A 26,804-nucleotide genomic window follows, 5' to 3' on the forward strand; every position below is an offset into this window, starting at 1 on the left:
ATGAAGTCCAAGGTGCTAAACCCTGTGAGAGTGAGGGGTACAATGGTGCCACAAATGGTTCCAGTTCCTGGAGATGCAGAACTGTGTGGATGCAAACATCCTGCTTTTAGCTCCAAACTGGCTCCACAGGGTGCAAATCCAAACTCCCAGAACCAAACACACTGTGGAGTTAGAGGCAAAGGTGCTGTAAAAGGCAGTTGTGAGCAACTGAGCAGAGAATATGTGTTTTAATTTTATTCAGACTATTCCAACATTATCTCCCCCTCACACATGCACAATTACACACATTAATTCCTGGTTTTGTAATTCCAGCGCACAAACCTGGTGACATAAGTGTAGCTTATTTGGATAAATTGCTTTTAAACTATGGCAGTTCTTTCAACTTTGTTCAGTTAGCGAGCTCTTGAAACTTTTCTAGGATAGGTAAACATTTTTATGTGATGAAATTAAGCCTGATGATTCTTGGGTTTCTTAGTTGTCCTCCCCAACCTTTCAGGCTGAAAGGCACTGCAGAGCTTGAAAACAGATTCAACAGGAAAAGGCACCAAATTAATGATTTTATTCTTCCTAATGATATTACCTTACTATTCCTATTATTCACATTTATATGAATAAATAGGTACAAAAACCGGTGTGGGCCAATACCTAGGCAAATCAAACTAGCAAAAAGCAAATAAAATGTAAAGCTTCCATCATTTTCTGGACCTTTTTTTCTGAAGAAATTGCTTCTTCTGAGGAAATATAATCTTAATTGTTTGCAAAGGCAGAAATGGCTGTCTGGTGCCAAGTTGAGCCCTTTAGTATTACAGTAACTTTCCTGGCTGTCAACAGCTTTTCCTATTTGTCCACTCTATTTTCAGCTATTACTGGGCATTTGGGAGGGCAAATAAAGCAGTTAAAGTGCTCCAGGGCCTCGTGGCTGCAGCTCATAATCACCTCTGCAGCAGCTCCAGTGATACACCCCTCTGACACACTGCAATCAGCCAGGATTGCAGCTGTAAATCAGGGAAAATAAACCCCACCAGAACATGAGAGCTCCCTCCTGGCTGTCACAAACAGCACCATGACTTGTCCATGCGCTCATTCCCCCACTCAGTGGATATCCCATATCCCTCATCCACACTGCCACAGGAGCTGAGGGAAGTAATTGAGAGCTGCTGGCAGGGAGAGACCGCTCTGACTGGGTAAGGGAATTGTCAACCACTCACAGGAGAGGAGCTGTGGATGGAGGAGGCTGAAATGCTGCCCAGGTGACATCCTAATGTCCACTCACTAGAGGCCCCAGGCTGTGAAATCCTGCTCATTTCACAAGTCTTGCAAAGCTCCCTTGCCAAAAATGCCCAAGTGCAATATACAGTGACAAGAAGCTCCTGCCAAGTGTTCCCATCATTAGCTCAGACCCAAAGCTGCTCTTGTTATCTCTGACAACTCAAATGAACGTTCACATCATGAGCAGCTCTGAAGTTGTGCACACTGGTATGCTTTTCCAGTGGAAACAAGCATCAGATTCACTCACCCTCTTTTTTTTTTCCTGAATTTCCTATCAAAAGGCACTTTTAAAAGCCTAAACAACACCATTAAACATAAACACGGCTATCAAAACTACTTTTTTGATACATAATTTGGTGTAATGAAAATAAGTCATGCTCTTACAATATAATCCCATTTACATTTAGGATTGGATAAAGCACAAAAGTAAATCATAATAGGATTTTTTTCTTTTATATAGACTATGGATTGACAAATTAAAAATTGCTTTCTCTGTTTTTAATTAATTGATGAACAAGGATAGCTCTTTGAAAAATTAAATGCATATCCAGGGGAAAGTGAAGTCCGTAGGTGTGTCAGAGGCCACACTCAGAAGCAAAGGGTTTTTTACTTTAATCACACTATTAATTTATTCTGTGCCAAATTTAAATATTGGCCAGCTGATGAGATAACCTCCACTCTTGGATACTCTATTTACAATCTTAAAGGTAAGGGACACTTTGGTTGCTGAAAATTTCAATAGAATTACAGAAAATTTGTCATCAGGCCATACACTAAAAAATTAAGAACTCTGCCAAGAATGAGATGTATCTCACCTAATTTTAGCTGTCTAAAAAGAAGACATATGATAGATGGAGGTTTCCTCAGTTTCCTTGTGAGTCAGCAGAGAAATTTAGGAGTCATTAAGACAACTCATCTTGAAGACAGGCTGAACCCCCACCTGAAGTGCCTCCATTTTTCAGCAAAAAGGGAGATCAAACAGACAGGAATTTTTACTAAAGTTGTCTCACATGCATTCTGCTTACAGGGAATGCTATCCACTTTGTGCAGGGAGTAAAGCAGAGGTAAAGAAGACAAAAACTTTAACAAATCCCACATAACTTACATTCACATTGCTTTATTTGCCATCAGAATTGCATAAAGGTTGCAGATTTTTAAATTCATCTGGATTAACCAGCTATTATTTTCAAAATCACTTCTGAAGAGCAAAGGAAGAAGCAAACCTAAAATATTTTTATTTGAGCTGAGAAAGTACTCAGGGCAGATTACCCAAGTGGAACACACAAAGAAATACACACACCTTGGCAAACCTCCAAATGAATTTATGAATTAAGGGAACCTCTAAGATTGTTTCAGCTGAAGGACAAGCAAATATATTATTATCATCATCATCATCACTATTACAGCTACTAGTAGTATTACTACTGTTAGTACTAATATTACTCCTATTATTACTGTCATTTTGTTTAGTTTGTGTGCCTGGAAGCCCTTTGCATGGATTATGTTCCCTTGATTTTAGGAAAGGAACTGGGATTGTGAGGTAGACAGCATGGAAGTTTTAATTTTGATTTTTTTTAAGTCTTTAATTACAATATTAATGTAAAAAATAAGCAATGCTGTGATCATTTCTGCAACACCTGACTAGGACGTTTCACCCGGCAGTGTTTGCACACTAACAGTTCAGTAAAAACTGCTCAGTGAGATCTTTCCCCATAGAGTTAAATGTGTCACACAGCATTTCAGTGCTGGAGTTACAGCAGAAATAGTCTGTTCTTTGGTTTTCCCACCACCAAGGAGGCACCACATTGTCAGTAGCATATGGAAAATGAAATGCCACATGTAACTTCCCAGTTCTCTCTGCAAGTGAATGGGAAAGAACAGAGCTGCCCAAATTAGCAAGTGCAAAGATGCTGTTACCTCTTGCACCATGCCCAAGCACAGGGTGAAAGGGTAGGATTTTCCTTTTCTCAGCTGCTTTGATTTAAAAGATGGCTTTTTGTATAGCAGGGCAGGTGTGGTTTCCCAAATGGCTCATAAACTGCTTAATCAGTAATGCCATAAACATGGCATTTAATAAATGCTCTTTGATCTTAAGCCTCTTACTTCATTAGGGCTTCTAAAACAATATGTGGCCACTGAAACCCTCTAACATGATTACATCTCCTGAAAGCCAGCAGACCCTAGTCCATATTAAAATTAAAATAGTGAGCTGAAAGAGAAGCTCAGATTTGTAACAGCATACTTGGCTTGAAAAGTAATTTCTTATGCAGTGCTCTGCTGATCAAATCAGCCGAATGTCTCAGTGCCTGAGAGTTATAACCCCCTTACAGGAAGCAGCCTGTTTTCCAGAAGCAGAAAACACACCCAGATCTTTCTGTTGCAGGGAGAAGATGGCAAAACTTGGCACTGGACAATTTATACATCATCTAACTGCAACATGCAGCCACATTCTCTTTTACAGACAAATGTCCACAGTGCACCCAACATCGCAAAGCCAAAGGGTGAATCAACAGCTCTGTACTCATTCTGTGATCATACAACATTTTCTCAAGATTTTTATTTGAACTATGGTTGGTTGCCCTGAGAATGGGCTGTATTTCTGCCTGGCTCCATTACAGATCTGATATGGGCAGCATGGTGGAAGCTGATGTGAATGTTGAGATTTTTCTGACTTTCCTGCCTTCAGGGCAAATAACCCACAAAAAAAGAAAAAGAGAGGAAAAAATGTCAGTTTTATTAGCCAGAAAACACAGCAGTGAGCACATTTGGAAAGGCTTCTCAAAGCAGGACAGAGCCATTGACTTCTTGTTTTGCCCAAAGCAGCTTTCTGAAAAATGTCTCTTGCTTTGTGTCCCCAAGGATCCTAAGATAACACTCACAGGGGGAACAACTGAGCTACTTCTAATTGTGAAAGTTTTTGGTGAGACAACAGCCTGGAAAGGAATGTGGAAAGTGAGAAAGGGATCAGGAAAGGCTCTGGACATCACAGCCTGCAGTGTGGTGTCTGGAATGTATTTACTACAGTGAATTGCCAGCCACAAGCGCTAATATCAAAGCAGCTTTTGCAGGAAATGCTCCATCCTCTGCTCTTGCTCAAACTGCCAGCTGAATTATAAACCTTGCCAATGCATTGATGAAGTGTCACCAATGGCCATGATCAGAGGTGTTGTCATCACCTGCTGCTTCACTAACACTTCTGAAAACAGCAATCTGTACAGCCTGTGACAAAATAGCTCATGCTGCTTTTGCTGGAGGATGATCAATGGCACTGAGCTTTACTCAGTGTGTGAATTCCTATGAAAAACAGTAACACCTGGGAGGCTTTCAGCAAATACATGAACTTGTCTGACATCTCTGCCCTCTTGAAAGTTTTCACAGATTTCTTGTGCCCACAGAGAAGGGCCTGCATGCTCTCAGTGTTCAACTCCTCCGGTGTGGTCTGCAAGGTTATTGCCACTGTAAGGAGTTCTCATTTTTGTTATCTTAATTAATTTCTGTGCTAATATATACTCTAAAAAAAGAGGAAAAATATGCTGTCATGCCATAAAATAAGGTTTAATGAGATAGGTCTAGCAATCAGTTATATCAAGGCAGGGTGTAGATGAAGTTTTTTTTTTTTCTCCTGTATCTAAACATTTGGCATCCTTATCTTCCACAGTGCTCTACACTGAAAGCAGCTATTTCTGGACAGCCAAGATGTGGTTCAGTTCAGAGCTGGAGTAGAAGTTTCCAAATCCCAAAGGAGACACTATTTACTTTATTCAGAATGTGTTGCTGTTATTGTTATTGTAGCCATTATCTGCTACAGCATTTTTGCTGTTCCTGACATTTCTTCCTCCACAGGAAAAGAAACCCTGTCAAGAGCTGAGTGAGTACCACATTTTAAGATCTCTCTGAAGTGTCCATCTCAAAGGATCTTTGACCACATCTAATCTAAGCCTACTTTCTTCCTGTTTGAAGCCATTTATCCTTGTCTGATCACCACATGCATTTTTAAAATGTCTCTCCCCAGCTTTTCTGTCAGCCCCCTTTAAGTACTGAAGATTGCAAGAAGGTCTCCTTGGCCCCCTCCCTTCTCCTGGCTCTACATCTCCAGATCTCTCAGCCTGTCTTCACAGCAGAGATGTTCCAGCCCTCTGAGCACCTTTGTGGCCTCCTCTGGACTCTCTCCAACAATTCCACATCTTTCTTATGTTGGGTACCCCAGAGCTGGATGCAGGACCCCAGATGGGGTCTCACAAGGACAGAACCAAGGAGCAGAATCCCCTCCCTCAACCTGCTGCTCACAGGGCTTTGGATGCAGCCCAGGACACTTCAGGCTTTTTGGGCTGCAAGTGCTCCTGGCTGAGATATGTTGAGCTTCTCATCCACCAGCACCCCCAAATCCTTCTCCTCAAGGGCTGCAATCAATACATTCTCTGCTTGGATTTGGTCTTGAGATTGCTCTGATTCACATGTAGGACCTTGTACTTGGCCTTGCTGAACTTCATGAGGTTCAGCCCCACCTCTCCTGGTCCCTCTGGATGCCATCCCTTCCTTCCAGTGTGTGACTGCACTCACAGCTTGGTGTGCTCAGCAAACAAAGCTGAGGGTGCCTCAATCCCACTGCCCATGTCACTAAAAAAATGTCAAATGGTGTCAGCCCCAACACCAACCCCAAGGTACACCACTCACCACTGGTTTCCACTTGGACATCAAGCCATTGACCACACCAGTTGAATGCCAACCCATCCAATTCCACCTGTCCAATTCCCATCTCTCCAATTTAGAGACAAGCCTGTCATGCAGCGCAGTGTCAAAGGCATTGCACCAGAGCAGGTGCACGAGTCTTGCAGCTCACACTGCCCAGACCTGTGCCTTTGCAAATGTTTGTAAAAATGTTTTTCCCACTGTCACTGGCTGTCAGAAGAAATTACTTACAAAGCCTTACAAAAGATGAGTTCTTTCTTCTTGCCCTGTTTATTTCACTGTATTCTACCTCTCCAGAAAAGATGGAAAAAGAAGCAGTCAATTTTTGGACGGACAGTTTAAACCACATTCAGCTCTCCCAGAAGTTTGATTCATCATCATCAGTCAGCAGTGGTTCCCTAACTTACCCCCAAAACATTAAGGACAGCACCTCTGGAGGAACAAACCAGAGATTTATTGGCTGCCCACAAGCCCTGCATGAAGCACTGCAGTGATGACTAAATGGGTTGAACAGGTCACTTAAAAAATTAGTTAGCTTGCAAGGGAATTTTGGAACTATAAAACTTTCCAGAGTCTATAGATTAAGGGTCTCAAGAGTGCTTTAAAGAGGTTCTTGCCATTAACCTTTTTCTCCACTGATGTTCCAGCTGGGATTCAAGCAGCACTTCAAGCTGACCCAACTTTCTTCTCACCAGATCCCCATATTCCAGCAGGGAGAGCAGCTAAGAGCTTAAGCTAATGATGAGGATTTGCTAAAGCAGATGGAACAGGTCTTACCCCAGCATGAAAGAGGTATCTTGCAGCAAGCCTACTACCTTCTAGGTCATACTCAATAAGGCTTAGAGCACATTTTAGATGGTCTTAGTTTTATAAAATTTATATATCAGATTAACCCCTGGTACATGATACCACCACTCAGGCTGTTGGTTTATTGTTCTTGGTTTGCTTACTCTCCTTCACAGCACTGTAAGACACAATTTCTACTTTTCCTTGGCCCCAGGGAAGGAACAAGCCATAAGAGTCCCATGCAGACCACAAAAAGGAGTTTGATCTCATCTCAAGGACCAATCCACATTTGGGGTTATGAAGAGCAGAAGCCTTATTTGAGGTGTTCAATGGAGTTCTACTTCAAAAAGGAGCAATCTTCCAGAGGCAGTGAGGCAGGTGAACAGGCAGTCACTGAACCGAAATAGGGGGCTACTCTTTCAAAAACATCAGTCTAAAATTTCAGCCAAAACAGAGGGGGGAAAATACAGCACTTGGTATCTTTACAAGAAAGAAAAGATTAACACTTCAGGAAAGATAAAATGAATATAAACCAGTAAGAAAATTATGCCAAAGATAGGAGAGAGAATTAAAAATAGAAGCAAGTAAGTGAATACACAATCCTAGCCACCTCACCTTGTATAAAGGCTGTTGTAATCTAACCCCCAGCCTGCTGTAGAAACAGGAAATAAATTCATGTACACAGCAGCTGCCTCTGAGGCAGCACCTTTCAACTCCTGATCCCATGTTAACAACACAACACTTTATGTGGTGCATTGTTCTGTTTATCTGCATCTGTCCCCTGCTTCTCTCTTACCCTTCTGCCTCTTCAGTTTTCAAACAGTTGCAAGTGGCATATTGAGCAACACTGAAAGCTGGTTTTGACACTGAACCCTTTGGCTCATTACTGAAGGCTTTTCTTGTGTTGAAGTCATCTCCATTTTCTCAGTAATGGACACTCGGCTTGGTGCCACAGGCCCTCTTTCAGCTCCTTCCTGCTCCAGTGATTTACAAGATTAAACAGGAATTCATTACTCCTTTGATGTCCTTTGTGTGCCAGATAGGCTTGTACCAGCTGAATTACCTGAGACTATTTGTATTAGGTTCTGGTTTTAATTAGTTCCTCTATTTTGAAAGCCTCTTTTGAGTTCCTCAGGTGTCAAGGTGCTCTGTGTTCTTCCACAAAACCATAAAATGGCACATCTGGAAAGTCATCCCTTGGGATAGTAGTGGGGAAGGGAGGACCTCAGTACAAGCAATTACTTTGTAATTTTAGTATTACTTTTAAGGTAAGAAAATACATTTAAGGAAAAGTATCTTACTAAGACCTGCTAGATTCTCCCTGTAATGCTGCCTGGGCTGTAAGAAAACTCAACCAATAAGCTGTTTGTGAAAATAAAAATATTTCTATTAATTTTAGGTGTGATGAACAAGGAGTAACATGAAAGCAGGTAGGGACTACTCTTTAGGAGACTGTCAAGGTTGCTTATGCCTGGTGACCACTACAAAACAGATTACACCTATCCCAAAACCTGTCCACTGCTGTCATCAGAGAGAATTCTCTTCAGTCAGACTAATTTAACACTGAGAATTAGAAGTATTTTGTTCAGATTCTATATATTTTGTTCAGATTCTATATATTCCCCTCATGTGTCCACAATAACCAGAAAGCTTGCACTGAAGAAAAATCCATGGGATGGTTTCTGAAGGGGAATTAGTATAAAATATTTGGACTAAAAAATATCTAAAAGTATATCACAGTTAGACAACCTATTAGTCTTTTTATAGCCAAAGGATTAGTTGCTTCTTGGGTTATGAACAGTCAAAATTGAATTTATTTCCTTTTCATCAATCTCAAATGCACTGGAATAAGAAAACTACCTAGATTGTTTAACTTCTGGGAGAAAGCAAATACTACCAGCCAAAGAATCACTTTCATGTGCATGATTAACTCTTGATAAACCTTCTTTGTAAATGAAGGTGTCAGAATTTGTCACTGCTGGGACTCAGGGCAGAGAAAGGCTTTCACAGGGACTGCTCTGCTGTTACCAGTTTACTTCCTGCAGAAGCACATTTTAAAGTAAATTCATCTTTCCATTTCCATGTTTCCTGATATTTTTGAGAAGCTCAGCCAGGCTACCTGCTCCAGCACAGACCTGATGTTGTCAGGTCATTCACTGTGTCAGAAATCCATTGAGATCCATGGCCCTGTGTAACAGCTACAACTCTGACCATATTAAGAAAAATATTAATTTAAAACATAGTTTTCTTCTATTTCAAAGAACTCATCCCAGCTCTGTTGGTGCCACCCTGTTGTGCATACTTTAGAGGAGGCTCCATTATTTCCAGGCTCCTAATCCCAATTTGGTCACTCTCTACACCCTGTTGGGGTTACTGTGCATTTTCACTCACCAATTCTTCAGTTTCCTGTAGAAGGGAAATTCCTTGGCTGACCACAAATCCCAGAGAAACCAAGGTCCCCATGTTGGATAACTGGTGGGTCTGGACACTGGGCATGCACAGCTTACAGCCAGCCCACAGGCCTGCAGTGGCCATGCTTAGAAACCACAAATGATTTATTGGTAATTATTGGCCTGCTTGACTTGTTGTGTTTTTTTTAGAGTTACTGGATATTAAAATGCCTTTGAACACAGGTGAACCATTTTTCAACCTTTGAAAAACTTCAAAGACCTTTTAAGTGCAGTGATCTAGGCTACGGTGTTAAGATTAATTATTGCACAGTAGAATGATAGAATCACAGAATTATTAAGGTTGAAAAGATCTCTAACATCAAGCCCAACCATTGGCCTAACACTGCCAGGTTCATCGCCAAGCCATGTCCCCAAGTGCCACATCAACATGCCTTTAGAATCCTTCCAGGGATAATGATTCCACAGGTTCCCTAGTCAGCCTGTTCCAATGCTTGATCATCCTGACAGTGAAGATATTTTCCCTAATATCCAAACAAAACTTCCCCTGGCACATTTTGAGGCCATTTCCTCTGGTCTCTTGTTACCTGGAGTGAGAGACTGAGCTCCAGCTCACTATACCCTCCTCTCAGGGAGTTGTAGAGAGCAAAAAGGTCCTTCCTGAGCCTCCTTTTCTCCAGGCTGAACACCCTCAGTTCCCTCAGCTGCTCTTCATAAGATACAGAGACTCCTAAAAAATCAGCCAACAGGACCTCAGTAAGGTCACCTGCACTGCAGATACCTCATCCACCAGCCCAGAGGACAAATCCACCTCACAGCACATGTCCAGAATTTTCTCCAGCTCACTGGAGACTCACATAACTCCTGTGACTGCAGGTACAGGTCAGCTGCTCCTTTCCCTGTTTGCTTCTCAGGACTGACAGTCACTATTGCCAGATGTCTGCATGTCAGGAACTCAGTTTCAAATTCAGCTCAGACCAGTTTCACATTTTCTGGGGGACTCCCTAGAGAAAATGCAGGGAAAGGAGAAAATAAGAAGCCCTAAGCCCTGTCCCATTAACACTGCCTAGTGATGGGTCGCTGTAAAACACGAGAGCAGAGGGACTAAATCTTCATTCTTCTGCCCCATCTCTCACAAATGTCACAGCTGCTTCCAGTCCTGCCTGTCTGTGCATAACCCAGGGATGGAGAGGAGAGTGGTGGTGTCTGCACCTGCTCCACCAGCCATGCACACTACTGGTCTCTGCTGGTGACCAATGTGTCTCTGCACCCTCTGTCCCAGGGCAGTGATCCCTCACAAATCTCTGCAACTATTCATGGACTGGCACCTTGGGGGCTTCCCAAGCAGACTGCCAAGTGCAGAGGGAGAGCACAATGTGGTGTGCAGAGGGAGAGCACAATGTGGTGTCACACAGGCACCACAAATACACTTTTTTCCCCAGGAGGACATCAGTCGAATGTGCTTGTCCTGCAGGTCCAGCAGCCTGGACACTCCATTTGTCTCAAACCACCATGTGCTTTAGTGGGCAAATATAAATAGTCCCAGGGATATTGTAATTAGCTAGAGAGTCACTGGCATCTCTGGAATGTGAGCCCTGTGCTGCAAACCACAGGAGCTGGAGACACACTGACAGCTAAGCACAGCCACTGCAGTCTGTAATTGTAGGGGACCAGTTTTACCACCAGGGCCTTCCTTGTAAAATGCCCAAACACCCTTTATAGGGTCACAGAAAAACACCATGGTCATAAATGTTTTGGAATTTTGGTCATTTTCTCATGGAGGTTTTGGAGACAGGGAAGAGTTGGAGGTTGAGGTCAGTCTGTGGTAGAGCCCATAATGCAGATTCTGCTGCTGTTCACCCACACAGCCCATGTGGCATTTGGGAGTTAAAGTCAGGGCTTTCATGTTCCTCCTTTGCCCCATTAACACCTTCCAGTGTGAGATGTTTGATGCCATGTGTTGGTTGGAATTGTCCTTCCCCAGGGTTTACTTTTCTTAGCACTCTGTGGAAATCCCTTCAGGCCTTTCTTTACTTCCATGGCAGAATCCCCTGAAAGCAGCAGCCAGTATCTGTTGAGGAGTATTATCTCCTCTGGTAATGTTCAGGACTAGAGCTCAGCTCACTCCTAATTCTAGGGATCATCCAGATTTCTGCAACCAAATCCCATATCCACCAGGTCTAGTCTAAAATACAGATAATTCAAATGTGAAGTCTTAAAACCACAAGAAGTATAATTCATTTTAAATAACATTCAGGTGTAGCGTTGATGCAATATTACAGCTCCTAAAAATATACAAAGGTCACATCTGCAGGATGCAAAATATTATAATTCTGTTTTCCTGCTTGGTCATGATCTTTTCTTAAATGGTGATGGAGTGAAAATGACAATTCAGCATAATAAGAGGTATTAAATAGAATAAAGGTGAGGAGGGGGGGGGTGTTACTGAGTATTTTAGGGCAGATGAGTTAAACCCTCTTTTGTCTTTATTTCTCTTTTAAAAAACCCATTCAAAACACAGTGCCCACAAGAATGCTCTAAGGACTTTGTTTAAACCATTATTAAGCATTAGTTTAAAATATCAGACTTCCTGGATGATAAAGTGATATTCTAAGCAAATTCTTTCCTTTCTTTCAAAATTCCCTGTTGATTTCTAATGCATTCAGCAATGTATTCAGTGTTATATTCTGAATTCACATGTTATGTACTGTTAAACAGATGCTGCTTCACTTCACTGACAAAATTCTCTCAGTAGTAAAGCTGCCTAAATATTCTTGCTCCTGCAGCCCCATTTCACTGTGGCAGCCCTTCCTGTGTGCTACAGCTGGAGATTTCTTATTTAAATGCTTTGAGACCAGAGGGTCAGAGAGTACAAACCTCTGCTCTGAGAGGCCTCAGGACCATCCATCACTGATTGCTTGTCTCCATCAGTGCTACTTCACCTCTTGTCCCAGTGCTTCATATCTCTGACAGCTTCAGCCTTCTTCTGATGTCTTGGATGTATGTCTTAAACAGCTGACAGTCATTACCTATTGCTGCCTTTGTCCTTCAGCCTCAGTGGCCCCCCTACCTCCCTCCTGCTGTTCTCCTGATTTATGAACAGAGAGCAATATTATCTCCCCTTTCCACCTGCACACTGCAAGATTAACCAAACCCAGGATTTTAATTGCCTCTCCCTGGCTCCTGAACACACTAAGAGCTCCTCAAGGCTGAATCCATCTTTCCTGAACTCAGGAAGTCTGAGCAAACTTTTCTAGATGAGCAGTAACCAAAAGCCCTGTCCAGTCTCAGAAATTCTTCCCTTTTCTACCTTCTCCAGTAACAACCTCTGCATTTTCCCTAGTTCTGCGGGACTGTGATGTACAAACTGCTGCTAAGACCCATCAGTTCACACAGGAGGAGTTTATAGTTTATAGTCCTGATATTGATCCGTACCTACCAAAACAGGCCTTTTAAACTGACCAAGTTAGTTGGAAAAAAATCCCTAGGTTTTGAAACCATTGATCCCAATCCATAGAGTGGAAACTCACAGGGGAGATTAGACCTAAAACTGGACCCTGAAGGACTTCATCACTGCACACACTCTAACTCATTATTCCCTTTCCTAGAAACTCCATGATTGTCTCCCTGCCAGGCAGTTTCTGTCTCATTTTACATTTATTTATCTCTGCCCTTTTCCACTTCAGCAGTGACTTTCAATGCAGTACTCAACAAAAGCAGATAGATGAGATTTACTTAGTTCAGTTTGTCTAAAGAAAATAAATAATCTGTCTTTTATAGGAAAATACTAATCTAGAGCTTTGGCTCTCCTCCAGATCACAATGGGGTTTTTTGATGCAGTTATTTGATTCTGCATGGAGCCACTTTCACTACCTCACTCCTATTCTCAGCCTGTGACTTAACAAAATCCCATGAATCTTCCACCTCAGCCACACCATTGTTTCCCTTTATCTCACAGAGTTCCTCTTTATAGCTCATTTTATGTTTTAGCTTCTATTTTTACTTCTGCTGATACAGAGTGACTCAATCCATCCACTTAAATGCAAACACAGAACTAAATGTAGCAGGTCATGATATAACTTGTATGCAGGTAGGGTAGGCAAAAACGGGCTGGAATTTGTGATGCCTTGTGTGAAACAATTGTCTGTGCCTTCTGCTGTTACATTTCACCCAATAAAAATATAGGAAAAAAAAATTAAAAATCCTCAGAAATAATTTTGCACTCAGTTCTGAAGTCTTGTCCCTCTCTGAGAGAGGAAAAGTGTTAAATCTAAGAAGATTTTAAATCTGTTTTCCCTGCCCCCAAAATGAGATTTACTGCAACTTTTACTCCATGATACTACACTTTGTGTCCATCTATAAACAAATTTGTGCAAGGTAAAGCTCTGAAATTCAGTATTAGGAGCCTGTTAGGAGCCTGTTGAGCAGTTCTGGTTCCTAGAGGATCTCAAGGCACAGGTGTTAACCTGAAATCCTTGTGCACATGAGGAGCTGGGTGGCAAAGTCTCAGGACTTCTGCTGGTCAGAGTGACCCCAAGAAACATTAGAAAGTCTCTTTTCCCAGCCTGGCTGTTGAAGAAGGTGTCAGAACGCTTCAGTTCTCAGTCTCAAGGTTGTTTATTGTTTCTTACCTGTAAAATTCTTTCTCTGGCCTGCAAAGGTCTGTTCAGCAGGTCAGAGGGGCAGTGTTATCTTTTTATACTAAAAATTACATGTACAATATTTACCATAACTTCCCATACCTATCACCTATGTTAGAGAGTGAGCTTCTACTCTAAACCAATCTAAAAGTGCCAACATCACAACAGAAGATGGAGGCCAAGAAGAAGAAGGAGAAAGGCTGGACATGCCCAGATTCCTCCATCTTGCCTCCTGAACCCCCATTCTAAAAACCCCAAAAAATCTATTTTTCCACCCTGTGACAAACCAATTATTATTCTTCTTAGACTTTCGGGGCTTGCAGATCCTCATATAAGGTTGGTAATTTGCTCCATGGGTCATAATCAAAGTCACAGGCGTCTTGGGTCTCTGAGCACCCTGGCAGGGCTCCTGGCAATCCAGGACAGCCAGAGGGATGTCCTGAATTCCAACAGCAGAGGAAAAGCCTCCCCTGAGTGCTGTCACCCACAGACACATCCCAGAGCTGAGCCTCCCTCCAAGTGTGAGGGAGCAGGACACAGGCTGTGCCTCACAGCTGAAGGGCAATCCCTTTTGGGGTGGAACACAAAAACCTTTCAGCACAACACATCCTTTTGGAATGGGAAGCACAGCACAGTGGGCCAACTGAAATTTTCCAGTTTAGCTGGAGGAAGGTAATGTTTTTCTGTTGGAATCAGGCCCAGGAGCCCAGAGCCTTCAGAAAATGCTATGGAGTAAGTAAGGAGCACATAAGGAGTGGAACAGCACTTTGATTTATATGATCCATCTCCAGCAGCAAACAATCCTTAGCAGACCCAGACTATCCGTTCCATTTTTTCCAAGAAAGGGGCACACATTTTCCTGATCATCAGTAACAAGATGAGAAATAAATAATTTTCCCACCATATTGGAGCAGTCAGGGGCCTTCTACAGTCCTCTGTATTGGTGATGAGGGACTGAAGTTGTCACTTTTAATTAAATGCTGTAACTAATCTGTTGTTAAGACACTGAATGCAACAGCAAATATTTACAGTGAACAGATATCCCTTAGGTGAAATAACTGATCAGCCTGACCAGATGTGCAAAAAATTAATTTCTGCTTGTGGAATTCCCTAACATAGTGGGGGAAAAAAAATCACTGTGATACTGACCAGACTGGAAGAGTGCCCAGAGGATCTATGAAGTGTCCATCTTTAGAGAAACGGAAAACTCAATTATACAAGGTCCTGAGACATCTTATTTTAAAATGGGCCAAATTTTGAAGGAGACCCCATTTTGAGTGGGATTTTGGACTAGATGATTTCCATAGGACCCTTCCAACCTGAACTAACATACAGATCTAAGACAGCAAAGTCATTTTTTATGTTCTGAACACAAAAGAAGATCTCAACATTCTGAATATTGACTTCTTTCCTAGGAGGGAAGAAGGACTTGAAGATAATAGGAAAAATACCTCAAAATATTACAGAAGAGCCTAAGAGTATATATATATATATATATATATGTGTGTGTGTGTGTGTATATATATATATACACATATGTAAATATTACTGCATATAGGCATGCACACCTCACTCTACCCAAAACTTTGGTGCCAGATCTGAATTGGGATTCCTGTCCTATACATTGCTCAACAAAAGATATTTCTTACAAGTCAAATAAAATCATAGAGTCTACTAGTTAGCACTTGAATCAAAATTCAGATAAACATGAACTGGAAATAGGAATCCACTTGTAGCTCCATTCTTCTGGGAAGAATCTCATAGAAGGTGATCATCTGAGAAGGGACACAATCCTCCCACTCATTCTGAGCAGCAGTTTCCACTGCAGATAGGTTTATTCAGACTGAGTTGCTCCAAAGTGTGCCAGCCCAGAGACAAAAGGACTTTCAGGACTGGTTAATGCAAGACCCAGCAACAGACATCAGTTCAAAATAGGTGTTTGGTGATAATCTGCTTGCATCTAATGGTCACAAAAGATGTTATCACCCAACATTTTCACAGGCTCAGATGTAATCAGAACACAGCCAAAATAAGCTGCCCACAGACAGCACAGCTGGAGCTGGTATTTTGTGCAGGCAGTGAAAATCCCCCAATGAAAAAATTCTGAATGAGTAGCAAAGCTGTCAAACACTGAGAATTTCTACTCATAATCAAGCTGCAGAAGAACCTTCAGCCTCACACTGCAGTGGCTTATGTCCTTGGGTCAGTCACAATTATTCCCAATGCAGCCTTGATGGGCATCTTTTCTCTGCCAGCAGCTCGAGCAGTCTTGGGAGGCTGGAAAAGAGGCACAGCCCATACAAATATCTAACATTAAGTCCTTCAGCTGGCTGAAAAGATATATCAGAGCTCACAGAAAAGCAGAGCTATCACCAGACTGTATTTCCCCTTGATCTCTCACCAGTGCTTCAGAAAATCTTTTATTTAAGTAAATGCACACATAAAGCTTTCTCCACTGGTAATTACCACTGTGCTTGGATTTTCCCAACAATCACAGATCAAATAAATGGACATTAAAACTCACTAAATGTGCAGTGGTGAGAAAAAAGTTATCTCCAAGACTTATTGCACTCCACTAAGCTCCACTGGCTTTTTAATTTGATGCCATATCAAAAGGAAGTTTGTGATTAATTTGGTGTGGGTTGTCAACAGATAACTCATTTGGAGCCTCACAGTTTCTAATACACTTTTTCACCACTGCACATGTGTTGGAATAAGAAAATTCCATCCAGGAAAGGTGCAATGAATCAGAGCATCACACAAGAAATGTTATTTCAGTTCCCAGAGGGACAGCAGAATGTGTTTCTGTTTACCTGGGATCTCATCAGTGCCCCCATTGGTGTGTTTGAACCGGTCTCCTTCCACGTGGACATTTGGGCACAGGACATCTGAAAAGCAAAAGAACCAGGACAAAATTATCCCAAGGAAACGCATCATTGTGGAAGCTGCAGAACAAACAAAGGCTGATCTGATCTGATCTGCTGGGTTTTGTTCAGAACTTGCACTTGGCACCTCAGCAATAATCCCATCCCATCTGCACATCCTAAATACCCTCCCTCTCCCCTGTAGCCTAATTTCATGATGGACAAGAAACCCAGTATACTATGTCTGGTTTTGAGCCACTTTTTTCTGCCTGACCAGACTGGAAGACAGAACAGATGAACTGAGCCTTTCCATCAGTTGGGACAACACTGTGTTTGTGTCTTTCTGTCTGTAAATCTGCATGAAAGTCACAAAAAAACCTCAAGAAAATACAGAATGTGCTTCCATTCCCAGCTTGGCTGGAAGTTCTGAAAGGGCAGCTGACATTGAGGTGCTGCCCAAACTTTTCATAAAGGACAGCTCCTACTCTGGAAAACCTCCCTGATTTTTTTCAAGCAGAAATTGGAGTTAAATGACTAAAACTTTGCAGAGTATTCACCCCTACACACAGGTTTTAAAAAGTCCCAGCCTTTTTAAAAAGGTTTTAAAAATACCCAGCCTTTGTCAGCCATTTCTCATGCTCCCAATTAGTGTCAACACAATTGCAGATAAATGCTTCTCCACAGAGAACTGTGTACGTATCCACCCCTTTCCTGCCAAATCTTTGAAATAACTTTTATTTATGCTTTGTTTTACCAGATCAATAGGTTATTGCACACTTGTAAACAATGGGGGCAGGTAGCTCAAGGGAACATTTTAATGAGAAGAACTGGTGGAGATATCAGGTCTGTTCAATATTATAATTATAACAATAACAAAACAACAATAACAATAGTAAGTAACAACAATAACAATAAAAATATATGTCGTTATATGTATAACACTAGACTTAGAGGGCCACAGAGATGATGTGAGGCCTGGAGCTCCTCTCCTGTGAAAACAGGCTGAGAGAGCTTGGGTTGTTCAGCCTGGAGAAGAGAAAGTTCCAGGAAGACCATAAAGAACCTTCCACTAATTAAAAGGGGCTTTCAAAAAGTGTGGAAGGGACCTTTCACATGGGCAGATGGTGACAGGGACAATCTTTTATTACCTCTTAAAGAACTGTAGCTGCACTTTTGCCTGTATTTTACAAATATCCTGTGCTCCCTTTGACTCCTCCCCTCCTGTCTGCATCTAAAGAATGAGCATAAATAGCTGGCAAGGGAAAGAGGTTTATTGCAATGCTCACTTTCCAGTGACTTTCCAGCCACAAAATAATTCACAGAGACTCAGACTAGGTTGGTACTTCCCCATCCCAATTATCAGCACAGCTCTGTATGTCCAGAGGAGCAGAGTGCAGGACTGACAGCATATGCATCAGTCCCAAGGAGCCACCAGGTCTCCTTGCCACACCCAGGGCTCCACTGTTGGGAAGGCAAAACAAACCATCCCTCCTTCTGCTGGAGCCTTTCTGTGAAACTCCAGACACAGGTGAACATTTTAGTGTCAAAGAGCATTTATGCTCATTTTTTCTGCTCCTGCCAGGCAAAATTCTGAGCAAATACTTGTGATGCTCAGAGGATTTGCAGTAATGAACACCCACTGAAAATGACAGAGACCGTAAAAAAATCTGCACTGCAGCCAAGGCTCTGCTAATTTGTGAATCTTTATAGATTTACAGAAGAGAAAGTGCAGCTGAATGACCTGAGCTTTCAGCCTCTCCTGCCTGTTACGTCCTCTGCTTGCAGTTGCCTTTAAATATCTATTGTTTAAAAGTTCTTTCTTGTCTGCAACCTTATATAATACTCTGTCAATCATTTGCTTTATCCAAAATTTTTATCAGCAAAGATTTTGCATTTATATCCATGGGGTTCATGGAAATTTTTAATAGCACCAGAAGTGCTAAATATTCTTTTACAGTTGCACCAGGAATGATGACTTTCCAGTGACACCTGCTACATGAGATCAGTCAGCTTTTAATCCATTGTAGAGTGCTACTTTTTAATGCAAATTCAATTCAATACATAGTAACCATGCCTAAGAAAAAATGTTCTTTATTAAAGAACAAATGTATTTTATCAAGGTAGTTACCATATCAACCAAACTGTAACTCTGCAGAAGAAAATTAGTTTTGTTAGTAATGACCTCTTTCTCATAAAATTATAATTCTTGAATAGGGATTCATAATAATTCCTTCCCTGTAATACTTTATTAACTGGCTTCAATATCAAACATTACTTTTTTGGGCGTGAGATCAGGAAAATTGCTCTATACCTATACATATGGATCATTTTTCAACTTCTAATAGCCTTACATTATGAACATTTCAAAGGCCCGTAATTGGAGGGACTAGGAAGCTCTGTGTGGGTAAATTTGCAGATGACACCAAGCTGAGTGGTGCTGTTGATACACCTGAAGGATGGGACCATCCAGAGGGACCTGGACAAAAGTGGCTCATGGAAATCTCATCAATTGTATTTGCAGGGACCCTTGTGGTAGGCAGGAATGATGAATCTGAATCTGACTCCAGGTTCTCAGAAGGCTAATTTATTACTTTATGATACTATATTATATTAAAGAATGCTAAACTAAACTATACTAAAGAATACAGAAAGGATACTTACTCAATGCTAAAAAGGTAATAATGAAAATTCCTGACTCTCTCCAGAGTCCCAACACATCTTGGCCCTGATTGGCCAAAGAGTCAAAACAACTCACGCCAGAATCCAATGAAACAATCACTTGTGGATAAACACTCTCCAAACACATTCTCCCCATGAGCACAACAGAGGAGAAGCAAATGAGATAAGAATTGTTTTCCTTTTTCTCTCAGGCTTCTCAGCTTCCCAAGAGAAAAATCCTGGGTGAAGGGGTTTTACCAGAGAATGTGAATGCCACAGTGCTGCACTTGGGCTGGGGTAACCCCTGGTATCCATCCAGGTTGGGGAGGGAAGGGGCTGAGAGCGGCCCTGCCCAGAGGGACCTGGGGGTGCAGGTGGGTGAGAGGCTGGGCAGGAGCTGCCCAAGGGCACTGACAGCCCAGGAACCCCCTGTGTCCTTGGTTTGTAAGGGCTTCTTAAGGAGGCATTTCTGAGAATAATTTAACTGCAGATCCCCCCTTTTCTATAAACAAATCACACTGAGATATGTTTGATGAGGAGGGACTTAAGCTTTCAAACATCATTTTTTTAGAACCTTCCCTATGAAAAAAAAATCCCAAAGCTCTCAAATATTTTAAAAGCAAGACACAATATGTCCTACAAATACATGTTCTGCAAAGAGATGTGTCAGAAGAATGTCTTGGCTCAGGAATACTCACTACCACTAAAATAACATTAAATAACCTACTGCAATTAAAATGTAACAATCGGGCTGCAAGTTTGGAAAAGTGATCTGATTGTTTGAGTTTCTTTGCCTCCAAGCCATTTCAAAAGAAATTCAAGGAAATTGGATAGAAAACAAAAGGGAAAATAAAAGAGAATGAGAAAGGAGTGGAGACAGGGAAGGGAAGGGAAGGGAAGGGAAGGGAAGGGAAGGGAAGGGAAGGGAAGGGAAGGGAAGGGAAGGGAAGGGAAGGGAAGGGAAGGGAAGGGAAGGGAAGGGAAGGGAAGGGAAGGGAAGGGAAGGGAAGGGAAGGGAAGGGAAGGGAAGGGAAGGGAAGGGAAGGGAAGGGAAGGGAAGGGAAGGGAAGGGAAGGGAAGGGAAGGGAAGGGAAGGGAAGGGAAGGGAAGGGAAGGGAAGGGAAGGGAAGGGAAGGGAAGGGAAGGGAAGGGAAGGGAAGGGAAGGGAAGGGAAGGGAAGGGAAGGGAAGGGAAGGGAAGGGAAGGGAAGGGAAGGGAAGGGAATGGACAAACACAAATCCCCATTGCCAGCTTTCCATCCTTGTGTCCATAGGACTCTGCTGAAACAGTTTCTTACATTTCATTTTAATTCTTTCAAGGATAAGCAAGCCCTCAGCTGCCAAGGGCTCCTCTGGGGACTGGTGTGTAATGAATGCTGAACATGTGTAGCTGTCAAGTTCCACAAGAATAAAGTAGAGAGGTGAGAATGGAAACACAAGAAGGTTAAAGCAAACATTATTTATTATCATGTTTCTTTTCTTTTTTTCTTTCCAGACTGACAATTTCAGGATTCCAGAATCTCAGCAGCACCCAGTGCATTGGCAGAGACTCAGACACTGAGTCTCCATCATTATTCCATTCCCACAAGAGAAATTCTCTGGTTTCTCTCAAAAGGTGTGATACTCCCAATCCAAATATTTGAATTGTCTCATCCCCTGACATTGAAGTTTAGCCCTTTGTAATCCTGCCCATGAATAAGGCATATGCAGGGCAAATGCAAGCTTCCCTAAAAGTTGTCTCCCAAAACTTTACAGGCAGAAAAACTTTATAGGCAGCCTGGTAAGAAAGAGGAATTTAGGTTAAGGAGTGGGTGAGTTTCATATTCTTACGTGGATAGTATTGCAAATTTTTTCTGCATTGAAATCATTTTCCCATTGAAGATTGATCTTGAAGGGGAAGGGGCCTGGTGATAAAATTTTTTTCCTCAAGTCAAGAATATTTCATGAAAGTAGTTTCTCAGAGGAGCTTTCCCAGAGCCCATTAGCTCTGTTCTTTAATTACTCAGGCAGTTCTCTGTGCAGCAGCTCCTCCAGCACATTTAATTCCCTGCAGTCAGTTGATGACTCCTATATATAGTACTACCTCTATTTGTTCTTTTCTTTTCTTTTACAGAACATCACACATAGACCATTTTATAGCTTCCAAATTTAAGGGTTTTTTCCCCTCAGTCTTTTAAAAATGAAAGAATGCCTCCAGTCTCTGCCCATATTACTGAATATTTTTTGGCAAATGTTTGTTGTCAGATATCCTTTCCCTGAAAATAACACAATCCATAAAGTGCCACCCACGATGGAAACAAATTTATAAGGAAAAATGTGGCATTTTTTTTCAGCTACAGAGGCAGGCAGCCCTGACAGTGCAATGATACTGCAACAGTGTCTGTACTAACATTATAATTTGCAGCAAGGTGTAGGTACAACAGAGCATCACAGCAATTATATGATTACACCTTGCAGTTTAATGCCTAGTGCAACTCTCCTTTCCTTTCTGAAATCACACTGAATCTTCACACCCTGGAGTCTGAAGCCCATCAATGGCAAGAAAATCACTTGTTTGAGGCTGTTGTTTGTGTCTTTTTTCCTTCAAATAATGCCTACAGTGATGCTGGACGAGGTTTCCATATTTGCTCTCACACAAAGTCTCTCTGTCACTACAGTGATAGAATCAGAGCATCCTGGAGTGCTTTGAGCTGGAAGGGACTTTAAATCCTCTGTTTCCAACCCCTCTGTCATGGGCAAGGACACCTTTCACTAGACCGAGTTTCACAGGGCCCCATCCAACCTGGCCTTGAACATTTCCAGGGATCCAGCACCCACAGCTTCTATAGCCAACATGTTCCAGTACCTCACCACCCTCACAGTGAAGAATTTCTTCATGATATCTAATATAAACCTGTCCTCTTCCAATTTAAAACCATTACCCTTTTTCTGTCTCTACAAACCCTTGCCAAAAAAACCTTCTCCAGCTCTCTTGTAGAGCTCATAAATGCTGATGGTGAAATGAAAAGGGAATAGCAAACCGTCGCCACAGCACAGCTTTCAGGTGGAGAAAACACAGCCACAGCCCACCCTATTCCTCATAAAGCTGTCACATTTTTCCACTAAAATATTGTTCTGAAAATGCACCAGTGCCCAGCCGAACTGCTCCCCGGGCTCCCCTGTCTGCTGAGAAAGTCCCAAGTGACTCCAGTGGGACCCTGGGGATCTGTGTCCACAGGGCTCCCTCCCCTTTTCCAGCACAGGAGCCAGAAAAAGTGAATTTCTGTGTGACATCCATTCAGTGCTGGCACTGCTCAGAAGATGGTGTGTTCCACACAGAGAGGAAGCAAAATCACTGCAGGGTTCTATACCCCAGACAGCTCCCATGCAACACTCATTTAAGGTCCCAGGCAAGAGGACACTCTTCTTTGAAAGGCTCTTTCTATACAATGGAGAAGCAGAGCTCCTTCAAAGAGCAATTCAGAGCAGAAACCCAATTTAGGTGCCCTGATGTAGCCCTGAAAAAGCCACTTTCTTCCCATTGTTTCTAGGGGAAATCTAGGAACACACACAGTTCCCAAATTAGACATGTATCAAAGGCACCAGAGTTACATCCATCCAATTAAAACAAGCATGGTTGGGTGCATTCCTGGGCACTGAGTCCAAGGCATGTTCAAGCCCATATCTCTGCTAGCAAAGCCTCCAAAACAAGAGGGCTTCTGACCAGGAATACTCCCTGGCATGTTGGAAATACCCATCTGGAGCCCAGACATGTTCCAGTGCAGTGTCAGCTTGCCTGGGGGGAAACATGCCAAACCCCAGGGCAGAGGAGTGCATTCCACTGTCCAGGAATGCTTCTGGCCACATTTAGTCACTAGTTCAGATACAGCCCATAAAATTTATCCTTTGCTAAGAGTTCTCTAATACAGATCAAAAGCAAAAATGCTAAATTGATTTTATGGTCACAGGCCACCAATCCTGAAATGCATTCAGTGCAAACGGGAAAGTGGGAAGGGGGCTGTGTGCACAGCAAAGCAATACTATATCCTGTTTAAACAGGGACAGCAATGCAGGGAGTTCTGGCATTTGCAAAGCACTTGAAGCCCTTTTGAAGATGAAAAAGTAAATTAAAAAAAAAAAAAAGGTTAAATTCCTCTCCTGCAGTTTTCTTCCTGTTCCGCCTGACACTGGAGTTTCACATTGGAAAGATGTGAAAAATACTGTTTTCCCCACAATGTGGCAAGCTGCACTGTGTATTTATACCATCTTCTCAGCCTGAATCCAAGCATCTCTCTCTTCTCCTTGTGTTACTATCAATTGGCTTTTTTTTTTTTCCTTTCTCTCTCTCTCCTGTGCTCTGGATCTTGATTCCAAAAGAGACAATGCTCCTAGAGGTGCTCCCACCCCAACAGCACACAAAAGTGACAATTTACACACCTGCACCAGCACAGGGAATCCTTTACAGCCCATCAGCTCCATCTCTAGGCTGACCCCATAACCCAATCATAAAGTCAGCTTCAGATGCTCTTTGGAATTTTCTAGAGAAGTTCCTGAATCTTGGTGAGGACTCATCTTTCCAAAGGGTACCTGCACCTCAGGATGCTCTGAGAACCTCTCCCTCTCTAATGCACCCACACAAATGCTAGAAACTCCTGGTATGACTGGCAGCAGAAGTATATTGTCAAGAGGACTGATGCAATTAGCACCATTTAAGTGAGCAGCATACAGAATTAATTTGCACATGCTCCCACAGGGAATAAGTGGCACTTTGGGAGCTATGAAAATAGCATCAGGCCTTGGCACTTCCAAGCTAATTTGCTTGTGTCTGCCCCTAAACAAACACAGAGACTGTGTGCCAAGGAGCTCGTCAGCAAACAGCACAAGGTTTGGAGGAAAGCAATTAGCAGCTGCTCTCCATCCAGGCCAGGAGCTGATTGCAGCTCTGGGACAGGAGTCCACCTCCTTCTCTCCTTTTGGGAAAGAGGTGAAGCTTCACCATGCTAAGTGTCCTTGATTGGAGTGAGCCACAGGGCTTCTCCTGAGTGGCCAACCATTGCCTTAGGAGCTGAATTGCCATGAGCATGTCTTCATGCTAATGACCCATCAAATATTTAACAGGATGACAGTTAAATATTGGTGAAGTTGAAGTGGAGCACACCCTCCAGGAGCCAGCAGCTACAGCAGCAAGCCCTGCCCTAGGGGCTGCTCTGTTGGCACAGATGGAATATGTCACTCCTGATGCAGCTCCTGGGCTCTTTGGCACAATTTCAGGTGTTTGCTGCTTCAGAGGCTGGAAAGAACAGGGTGCTGCAAGGCTGAAAGGGTTTCCTGCTTGGCCTTGTGTCCCAGATGAAGAGCAAAGATCAGAGGTACAGCTCACCTGGCTGTGGGGAGACAAAGCCACCCCACCTGCCAAAGTGAGGATCCCAACAGTGCAGAAAGAAGGGATCAGCACAAAGGGCCTCTCTAGGGGTGCAGGTGGGAATGAGCAGCCTGTGGATGGAACAGAGAGCACTCCAGGTAGATTGTCTCACCTGCCCACCATCTCACAGCCAAGCATAAAAAATTCCATCATTCTCTCTCCCCTTCTCACTCATTAAGGTTTAGAAAATAAAAGTTTTTATATTCTTGGATTTTGCACCATTGGACATGGATCAATTCCAATATCCACCTGTCTAATGAACAATAAAATTTCTATGGTGTGTAAGAAGACCCAAGGTAAAACATCTGTGCTTTAAAGTCTTTTAAAAACTTATAAAAATCAGTACCACACATGCAAATGCTGGTTGTAGAAACAGGAGAAGCAGTTCACAAACTCAAGCAGATCTCTCTTATTTTTTTCTCCTGTGCTAAGTAATATGGAAGCAAAACTCTGCCAGCGGCAAATTTCACAACAAGGGAGCTGGTAGCAGCAGTAGCAAAAAATGCAAAATCTCTTACTGAGCAATGACTGATTTTAGGATGGACTCAAACGTTGTAAAATGCCATCAGCATATGAGGGGGGGGGGGTTATTTGGTTTTTAAATAGCAATTCTGTGTTAGTGCTGTAATTGAAACGACTGGGATGATTAAAAATAAACTCGGTGTGAAGCTCCGGTAGGTTGGTTCTCACTGAATAGGAACAATACAGAATTTCTGCTATAAAACACCATCAATCTCACTTGCACTGGGCATTCAGCAAAGGCACATTCCCCAGATGAGCCCAATGGAGCAGTGCAGCTACAGATCTGCTGAAGCCATCAGTTTCCACTGCCGGCTGGAGGGACAAGACAGTCTGTCCATTATCCTCCCATGTGCCACAACACGGAGACAAGAGCGTGGACTCTCCTCATCTGAGCACTGCCAGAAAGCTGAGATGCCAAGTCACAGTTTATAATTGATTAAAAAAAAAAAAAAAAGCAAATCCTGGGCAGACCACAAATGTTATTTGTTAAATTTCTGTAAAAGCAATTACTTGTCCAGAATAATAACGAGAAATCCAGGTAAGGCATTATGTTCCCTCACAGGAGTTCCAAAAGTGAATTAATTAGAAGCAACTTGTTTCAAAGCTCATGGCTTTTCAGCTGATCAATAAATATACACTAGCTGTTCTCAAATAACTTCCAAGAGAGAAATATAGCTCAAGGATGAGTTTAAGAGGGCTCTGACTGCCATTACTCTTCTGGTGTAATTATACAACTGCAAATTGAACAGTATCTTCTTCCATGTGGGTATTTCTGGGGGGTGCTCTAACTGTGGCTTTGGGACTCTGACCAGCAGCAGTATAAATATATCATGAGAGGAAAGGAAAGAAATTTCTGTATAAATACAAGACATGACTCTGGCTAAGAGTTTGGTTTTGTTTTGTAAAGAATCGTAGCATCGCCTTTGTAGAATGGAGAGGGTTCAAGAAAAGTAAGTGACTTCAGTTTCCTCTTAGAAGAAACCAGGGTTAAAATCACCCTGGCTGAAGGATGCTGTTTAATGGATGCACCTCAGCAAACTCAGAATTTTGTCTGGTTGCTGTCCACATCCTGCTGAATTTGGCCTTTCCTGGGCAGGGCATGGAACTGGCCACACAGAGGCAGAAGGTGGTGGCAGGCATGCCAAGAGCAGCCAGAGAAAGCAGTGGGACACTTCTGAGGTGGTACAGCTCTTCAGAAGAGATCCTTGAAGAGGAAGACACCCATCTGATAATCTTCATGGGGTAAAACCTTGGGACATCTATGGAAACAGGCTGAGGATGACTCATAATGTGGGAAAAAGGACTTGTCCAAGATCAGATGCCACCACAAGCTGATGGCTCTCAGAGCTCCCTCTCTGCCTTCCAGGGTGCTACAGAGTCCATCAGGAAAAAGAAATTACTCAAAATGAGTGAAGGATGGCAGGAGCAAGCCCAGTGTTCACTTCTTTACCTCCAAATAGTTTAAACAGACCATTGATATCTGTGAAGGTCTTAACAGATATAGAGACCTCTAGGAGCCTATCTGGGTTTTTCAGCTTTCAGACACACTCAAAAATAGCCAGGTTGAA

At 42.5% G+C, this 26,804-nt stretch overlaps 1 protein-coding gene across 1 annotated transcript in view; it reads right to left on the bottom strand.

Moving 5' to 3' along the window:
- Positions 1 to 26,804, bottom strand: part of COL22A1 (collagen type XXII alpha 1 chain) — a 218,612-nt gene that overhangs the window by 147,659 nt on the left and 44,149 nt on the right. Inside the window, exon 4 of the mRNA XM_058040754.1 lies at positions 16,606 to 16,680. Within this exon, the coding sequence (XP_057896737.1) occupies positions 16,606 to 16,680 (75 nt within the window). The remainder of the gene's footprint in view (positions 1 to 16,605; positions 16,681 to 26,804) is intronic.

Source organism: Melospiza georgiana, chromosome 1, assembly GCF_028018845.1.
Source record: "Melospiza georgiana isolate bMelGeo1 chromosome 1, bMelGeo1.pri, whole genome shotgun sequence".
NCBI lineage: Eukaryota > Metazoa > Chordata > Aves > Passeriformes > Passerellidae > Melospiza > Melospiza georgiana.